Source organism: Gastrolobium bilobum, unplaced genomic scaffold (genome assembly GCF_033153095.1).
Source record: "Gastrolobium bilobum isolate Gb01-03AN ecotype WA unplaced genomic scaffold, APGP_CSIRO_Gbil_v1 utg1409, whole genome shotgun sequence".
Taxonomy (NCBI): domain Eukaryota; kingdom Viridiplantae; phylum Streptophyta; class Magnoliopsida; order Fabales; family Fabaceae; genus Gastrolobium; species Gastrolobium bilobum.
The window spans coordinates 419,537-428,195 of record NW_026898052.1 but is presented as its reverse complement, the minus strand read 5'-3'; the positions used below and the strand labels follow the sequence as shown (position 1 = coordinate 428,195).

General features: G+C 34.3%; 1 protein-coding gene across 1 annotated transcript; it reads left to right on the top strand.

Moving 5' to 3' along the window:
• Nucleotides 1–615: 615 nt before the first annotated feature.
• Nucleotides 616–6,941, top strand: LOC133312468 (nucleobase-ascorbate transporter 6). The gene is made up of 14 exons (XM_061513668.1): nucleotides 616–791; nucleotides 1,694–1,791; nucleotides 1,936–2,112; nucleotides 2,418–2,518; nucleotides 2,812–2,887; nucleotides 2,973–3,032; nucleotides 3,186–3,370; nucleotides 4,541–4,637; nucleotides 5,339–5,425; nucleotides 5,601–5,659; nucleotides 5,756–5,847; nucleotides 5,955–6,032; nucleotides 6,145–6,305; nucleotides 6,548–6,941. The coding sequence occupies exons 1-14, from the start codon at nucleotides 671–673 to the stop codon at nucleotides 6,764–6,766; spliced, it is 1,611 nt and encodes a 536-aa protein (XP_061369652.1). The 5' UTR covers nucleotides 616–670; the 3' UTR covers nucleotides 6,767–6,941.
• Nucleotides 6,942–8,659: the final 1,718 nt, after the last annotated feature.

Here is an 8,659-nt window from a genome sequence, read left to right as displayed (position 1 = left end):
AGAACAAAATTTGTTTGGAAAGTAAAATAGGCTGAGAGAGGAGAGAGAGAAGGCTACATTATATCCCTAGAGAGAGAAAGAAAGGGACATTACTTTCTGGTAGCAAAGAGAGGAAAGAGAATCTTCATTCATTTTCTGTTCATTTCTGTATCCACCTTTATCGTTTCTCCCAGCATTGGAGTCTGCTTTACTCCAAACTCCACACTACACAGTAGCAATATTTGGGTTTCCTTTCCCTTCTCTTTTCACTTGACAAATTTTTCCCTTTTGGTGTGGTGGTGGTGGGTGGGGACACCTGAGTTTGTTTTTGACTTAATAACATTGTTGAAAAAAAGAAAAAGGTACTTTTTTTTTCTCCTAACTTTCTTGTTAAATTGAGTAATTATTGTGGCCATTACTTTCACTTCAATACATGAAGAAAATAAAACTCTCAACTCAAGTCTCCAGTTACACTATCATTTTCTGCTCTTAAAGATACATTGTCTGTTTTTTTCTTCTTCTTTGTTTAGTTTAGTAGGTTTAGTCATTGTAAGAAAGCTCCCTCTTCTCTTCTGGGTCTTTTTCTTAGTGACATTTGGGATCTGGGTTGCTCTCAGATTTGGGTTTCTAGATTCATTGATTCTTTGTAGCTTATTCATTGTTCAGAGTTAGAAAGAGAAGGAAAAAAGTTATGGCAGGAGGAGGAGGAGGAGGAGGAGCACCAGCACCCAAAGCAGATGAGCCTCAGCCACACCCACCGAAGGACCAGCTACCCAATATTTCTTACTGCATTACCAGTCCTCCTCCATGGCGTGAGTGTTTCCCTTATCTCGGAGTCAAAATGTGGCTTTTTATAAAAATATTATAAAGAAATTGTGGAAAATTGTGTTATGAAAGAAAACAACTCACTCTTGAGCTGGTTGAAAAAACAACAGGGAAAAAGAGCTACCTTTTCTACTTTCATGTTTCTGAGTCGTTTAATTCATGATTCCTGCTTTATGATTTTTCACTTCCAAATATTTGTTTGGTTTGTTTTTGTGGACTTGGGGTCCAGTTTTATACTTTTATGACAGTTGCAATCCAAGTGATTTTACTTCTTATGTGATTGGAGACTATTTGAAGGTCATATTTCCAATTGATTGAAATCCTTTTAAACTTGTTGTTTCTCCTCTTCTCTTTTGTAATTATATATTCATATTAAGGTCCTTCCAGTTATTTTCAGATCCAGATTTGGTATTTTGGAAACAATTTGGTTGTTGCTTCCAAATTCTGCCCCTGATGTAATCATTTTTAAATATTTTAGTAGCTAATAATAAATTATTATTATTTTGAGAAAAAAAAAGAGACTACATTATTCAGATTGTTGGGGCCTTACAGTTCAGAACTGCTTTATATACTCATCATCAATACATCGCAGGATTCATTATGACAGGGGCTCCTGGAGCTATCTTTTTCATTAGAGATTATAATCCAGAAATAATGTATTGGCAAGAATGTTAGACCACAAAGAAGTGATCATATCCCATCTAATTTATTAGTTGAGGAATTTTAAGTAATTGGAATATTTGGCTAACTTAAATAACTTATCCTTTCATCATTTGTAGTTTACTGTTACAAATTTGAGAATCTCCCCGCCACCACTTTTCCTTGGGATTTACTTTGCTTTTGTTTTAATTCATTAATTTAATGAGAAATTTGTGACATTCTGATGCAGCTGAGGCTATACTTCTTGGTTTTCAACATTTTCTTGTGATGCTTGGCACAACTGTGCTCATTCCCACTGCTCTTGTTCCCCAGATGGGAGGTGGCAATGTAAGCAGTAACCGATTGAATATAGTTAAAGCAACCATTTTTAAATTTAATATGGAATATTATGAAAATTTAACCATGTGATTGAAGTTGCATTTTCCTCCTAGCCAAAGATTATAAAAAAAAATAATATTCCATTTTTTGCAGGAGGAGAAGGCAAAAGTTATCGAAACACTACTTTTTGTTGCTGGTATTAACACATTGCTTCAAACACTGTTCGGAACTCGACTACCTGCTGTAATTGGAGGGTCCTATACCTTTGTTCCAACCACAATCTCAATTATTCTTGCTGGTCGATTCAGTAGTGAACCAGATCCTATAGAGGTCTTGTGATCAGAACAAACCTAGCTATACTAAATGATGCATGGTTGATATGCTTGCTATATTACTTTGCATTGTAATCAAATGAGGTTTTACCGAAATAGAGACTATCATAGGGTTTGTAATCATATTGTATGCTATGTGTCACCAGAAGCTAACAACCATGCAATGCTTAATTACATTGGAAACAGAAGAGCATAAATTTAATCCAAGCACCACAATGAAACATCAGATTTTTGTGCTTATTTGATTGAAACTGTTAGATAACTTTCCCCCCCTGTTTTTTGGCTTTTTTTCTGTCTATTCAGAAATTCAAGAGGATAATGAGGGCAATCCAGGGTGCTCTTATTGTTGCTTCAACTCTTCAAATAGTACTAGGCTTTAGTGGCCTCTGGCGTAATGTTGCAAGGTTGGCCCCAAGTCCTTACAAAGTGGCTGCATTTTGTTTTCTGTCTTTATATGTCTTGAAAATGTCCAAAATGGAGTGCAAGCCGGATTTGATAATGTATTTGCCATGTATGCTCATTTGGTGTTGTTCCACCAAGCTAAATTGATCTTTGAAGTAGATATTATAACTTAAGTGATTCATGCAAGTGGATTTTGAACAACTAAGTAGCCCCCAAAACTGAAAAGATCAGAAGAACTGAATAACCTTTTGATTGGGTATAGCATTCCCATCTGATGTTAGTTCATTTTCTTCAGGTTCTTAAGTCCACTTTCAGCAGTTCCTTTGGTATCTCTTGTTGGTTTTGGGCTTTACGAGTTGGGTTTTCCTGGGGTAAGCCTTTTGCTACATGTTTACCATGGTCAGGTTTAACACTAATTCACCAAAATTTCAATATATATGCCTGTCTTGGGTGTAGGTTGCTAAATGTGTAGAGATTGGACTGCCAGAGCTTATATTGCTAGTATTTATTTCACAGGTAGAGTTCATTAAAATTTCATACGATGTCTTCTAACATTTCTAAATCTCAGCATTGTGATCTTAGTTCGTTTTGTTCTTGAGTTCTTTACTCTTCTAACATGATGGTTTCTATAAATCTTAGTTTGTTAACTAGTCAGTTTTTGTCATGCAGTATGTGCCGCATGTAATACGTTCAGGGAAACATATCTTTGACCGTTTTGCTGTTATATTTACAATTATAATTGTGTGGATATATGCTCATCTACTCACTGTTGGAGGGGCCTATAACCACGCTGCACCTAAAACACAGATATCCTGCCGCACTGATCGTGCTGGACTTATAGATGCTGCTCCTTGGTTAGTTGTGTGATTTCATTGACTTTTAAGTTCTAACCCTTAATGGCATTTTGTCTGTGGCAATTGTGTTGACCCTGTAGTTTTACCATGTTTTTATATTAATCCTATAATTTAGAAGCTTCTAATTGGTTCCCTACCGGGATCATCAGCTGTCACTCTGTCAGGCATTTGCTGAGGTGGCAATTGGTGTGCCAATGTGACAACCAATTTCTTATTTGTGAACTAGAGGGTGGCCAAACTAATTCATTTCCCCTTTGAAGAACACTGTCACCTCAGTGCTTTATGGGGATTGTTGTAGATATGACAGGGATGGATTGCTTTTGCCACCATCTAATCCACTGTGGTAAATAGCCTCAAAATTAAATTAACGGCAATTGGTCATGTTGAGATATATAGTCCCACATTGGTTGTATGTGCAACTAATGTGGAGTTTATAAGGCCTTGGGCACTCCTACCCTTTGAGCTAGCTTTTGGGGTGGTGTATCCCAAGGTTCTTTACATGGTATCAGAGCCTCGCCGCTCCCCACTTTCTCTTGTGGCGTTATTTAGCACAGGTAGGCTGGGCCTGTTGCATTTGTCCACTCTTCAAGCCCAATGGGCTCTTGTGTGAGGGAGCGTGTTGAGATATATAGTCCCACATTGGTTGTATGTGCAACTAATGTGGAGTTTATAAGGCCTTGGGCACTCCCACCCTTTGAGCTAGCTTTTGGGGTGGTGTATCCCAAGGTTCTTTACAGGTCATAACAGGAACCCAATAAATTTTTTTATTTTTAGGGACTAATTTTAGAGCTTGGTAAAATTATATTGTGCGTTAATGAGTTAATGAGACTAAATTATATTCATTCAACATTTTTTCTCCTTTTTTCAGACATATTCTTGTTATTTCAATCTAAGTATACTCTTTGGACTAGAGTTATTTTTTGCGGCTTACTGGGATATTCCTCTTAGATGATTCACCGAAGCATATATATGTCACATCTTACTCTTTAATCTTCTGTGTTACTTATTACTATTACAAACCTTAGAGCACAAAACATAATTGAAATTTCTAAATCAAATTTAATTGGGTCCTTGAGATATTGGTTTTCTTAGATGGTGGGAATCTGCTATCTAGGCTTAGCTTTATACGTTCTTATTGAGAAGAATTTGTCATTGATTTTGAGTTTGCAGGATAAGAGTTCCGTATCCCTTTCAATGGGGAGCACCTTCATTTGATGCAGGTGAAGCCTTTGCCATGATGATGGCAGCTTTCGTAGCTCTTGTAGAGGTAATTTTTTTCTTCAGATATTTTCTTTTTCTTTTTAATTTGGGATAGGAATTTCATTTTTGTTTATAAATTGGTATTCTTTCTTGTGCTGCAATTGTTCAGTTACATTCTATATTCTTCATTTTCTTTGGGTCTTCTGCGAATTTTTTCAGTGCATTGCAGCTAGACATCTATAGGACAGCATATCATTCTTACATCCTTTTGTGCCAGTTGACCTTTAGTGAAATTATCCCTTTAAGAAAATTTATAAATATAGTAGCTTAGTATCATGAATGAGTTTTAAAAACTGATTGTGGTGATGAAGTTAGGATTTTTATCCTGAAAAAGTTTTAGTAGTAGTTTGGCGTCTGTAATAAATGGTTGACCTTTTTTCCTGAAGGATAATGGAAACAGTTTGATAATGTTTTATTTTTATCTATATAATGGCTCTATGAGATACTTTGCAGCCAACTTGGAAATGATTTATTTTATAATCTATATAATTGGCATGGAGTGGGGGGAGTTTGGTGCAAATTCAAGTAAATATATAACCATTTATTATACTCCTGCCCGAAATAGTGTCACCATGTGCATGGCGACATTCTTGTGATTTTCTGGCTTGTATGCTTGTGCATTGGCTTAGAAGTAGTGTTATGTAGTTGCTGAATTGGATAGCACCAGAATTAAATTATCACCTGACATGTTTCATTCGTTACAAACAGTCCAGTGGTGCCTTCATTGCTGTATATAGGTATGCAAGTGCAACACCGTTACCACCATCTATTCTCAGTCGGGGTATTGGTTGGCAGGTATGAAGATGGCTAATACCGGAACATTTAAATATCATGAAAAAATAAAACTATTGCATTTATAAAATAATAATAGTGGTAAAATGTCATAATTGATTATAATGATGACTTTTCACCAAGCAATGAAGCATAACTTTAAAGCATAATTCCTCATGCATCTTATTTGTGTTCTCAGGGAGTTGGCATTCTGTTATCAGGATTGTTTGGAACAATTAATGGATCCTCTGTGTCCGTGTAAGATTGAGTTTGTTCTGTTTGTATTCTTTAGTTTAGTTAAGAGGAAACACAACTATCTTGTTGATGAAAGGAATTTATTTGGTTTTCCTACAGAGAAAATGCAGGTCTTTTGGCTTTGACCCGTGTTGGCAGTAGAAGAGTTGTGCAAATATCTGCTGGATTTATGATTTTCTTTTCAATTCTCGGTGAGTTGATGAAGCGTAATATGTTTGTAATCTGAGTATCTACTTTTCCTTATCCTAGTACATTTTCTTCCCTTCTAACATTTGCTAAATTTTCTCTTACTGTGTAGGAAAATTTGGAGCAGTTTTTGCCTCCATCCCAGCTCCCATTATTGCTGCACTATACTGCTTGTTCTTTGCTTATGTTGGTATGTTTGGTTTAAGATATACTTCACATGTATTTTTAGTCTTTGATTTACCTTTATACTTAACAAGAAACACCCAGTAATACGATGTTCCACTTTTGCTAATGATTTGTAGGTGCTGGGGGTCTTAGTTTTCTTCAGTTCTGCAACCTCAACAGTTTTAGAACAAAGTTCATATTAGGCTTCTCTATCTTCTTGGGCTTGTCTGTGCCACAGTACTTCAACGAGTATACAGCAATTAATGGTTTTGGTCCAGTCCACACAGGCGCAAGATGGGTATGGATAAGATGTATAAAATATGGAGGAATGATCCGTTTACAAATTTTTGCAAATTACAATATGTCTGACCTGTAATACTTCACTCGAGAGTGTATTACCGGTCAGACATAGTGTAATTTGTAAGAGTTTGTAAACAAAAAGTTTATAAATATAATCTCCCCATAGAATATGTATATATAAACTAGCTTTAGTTCTTTATGTTGAGTTGACTTACACTGACATTTTTATGTACCTGGCAGTTCAATGATATAATCAACGTCCCATTCCAGTCAAAACCATTTGTTGCGGGTTTTGTGGCATTTTTCTTAGACAACACTTTATATAAGAAAGAAGCTTCTATTAGAAAGGACAGAGGAAAACATTGGTGGGCCAAGTTCAAGTCCTTCAAAAGCGACACAAGAAGTGAGGAGTTCTATTCACTGCCTTTCAATCTAAATAAGTACTTCCCATCTGTTTAATTGTGCAAAAGAGATGAAACATAAGGTGGTTTCATTTTCACCAGAGTCTAGTTCTACTATTAGATTGAATCTTATCACACGCTATAGCTATATGAATAGTCCACTCTATTATAGCAGCATTTTGTATCACATTTATTTTCTCTTGTCTCTGTAAATTCTGATCAAGAAAGTGGATTGACGTAGTAAATGTGCACGCATTATTTATCTTTCATTTGATTTATGTCATGTCCACTTTAGAATCTTTTTTCCCCATACGAGGCATCTACTCTATTATTTATTGGATTATATTGTGCTCTTTAGTTCAATTTTTACCCTTCCGCTTAGATTTCTGATATGAATTAGGAAGATAATATTTTTAGTATAATAGTTTATATTGTTTTAAGATTATATTTTTGTACTACTTGGTGTTATAAGATACATTAGATTTCCAAGTGAAAACGAAAAAGATACATTACATTTTATTTTCATAGGTTTATAATGCAATAGTTATTTTTGGTTAGCTAAAGCCAAAGAGAAGAGGAGGTTGCTTCGTGTATCAGTCGAACTAATTCTTGCCTTGTTCTCAATTCAATAGCTTTTCACATTAGTAATTTGATATTTCTTTTAACTTTTTGTTACAAAATTTAGGGTGAGGGAAAATTACTCGGTTACTAAAATGGATTGTTGGTGGTAGGAATTGAATTTAAACATTAAAAAGAAATAACTTGTTTACTCTTTGTACATGTTCTAGTAAGTTAATTTAAAATAACTTATATATTAAAAAGTACATGATTAAATTATTATTTTTACTATAACCAGTACAACCTAGTCTAACTTCTTATTTTTAGTTGGGGCTGTGATTATATAGTGCAGGTTCAATCATATATAACTCTGGCCCGAATTGATTTGAGTCAATTTGGGCCCTGCCCATAAAGCCCAAAGCAACCATGCCCTTAGGCCCAAGGCAGAAATTTACCAAATTATATGTATAGTAAGAGGTGGTCGAGACATATAGATAATAGATCAATACAAATATACAATTCAAGTGAAAAAACCTTAATATTTCACATTCACACTATACTTCTTAGGTGGCACATTTTTATTTATACAAATATTCAAGTTGGGTAATTAATAAATTGATATTCATTTACATTCAAGTAATGGTTGGTACGCAAAATATATATTAAAATAAATTATTTAAAATATAAATGAAATCCGCTATATCATTTAAATGTACTGCAACTGCAAGTATATTGTAATACAAATAAGATTAGTGGTAAGCATCTTCTAATGTAGAGATATGAGAATAAAGGTGGGCGTGGGCCACGTGGTTTATAAGTGATGAGATTTTATTGACAGGAAATCTGATACGCTTCTCGCTTTACCGGTTGACATAATCTCAATATCTTTTGTTCTCAGTTCTAACAACCGAGCATGGAACCTAATTATGCCCCCCAACTATCATATTATCTCTCCCTGATGATGCATTGGAATGGATCACGTACGCAAGTGGTTTTAGCCTTTGTGTGTGTGTGTGTGTGTCTATATATATATATATATATATATATATATATATATATATATATATATATATATATATATATATATATATATATATATATATATATATATATATATATATATAGGTTATCATTTCTCAAGTTGGTTGAGATAATTTTATCTCTGTTTACTAAATTATAACCATACAAAAATGAATCATTGGTGATAAAGGAAGAGAGATAAAAAGAAAATAATAATCATTCAAAGGTAAATCAATTGATGTACTTTTGGAATGGCCGGAGATAACTTATCTCAAGTTGCCGAAGAAATATTTTCCCTTATATATATATATATATATATATATATATATATATATATATATATATATATGGCTTTAATGTTTCTAAAGTGAAT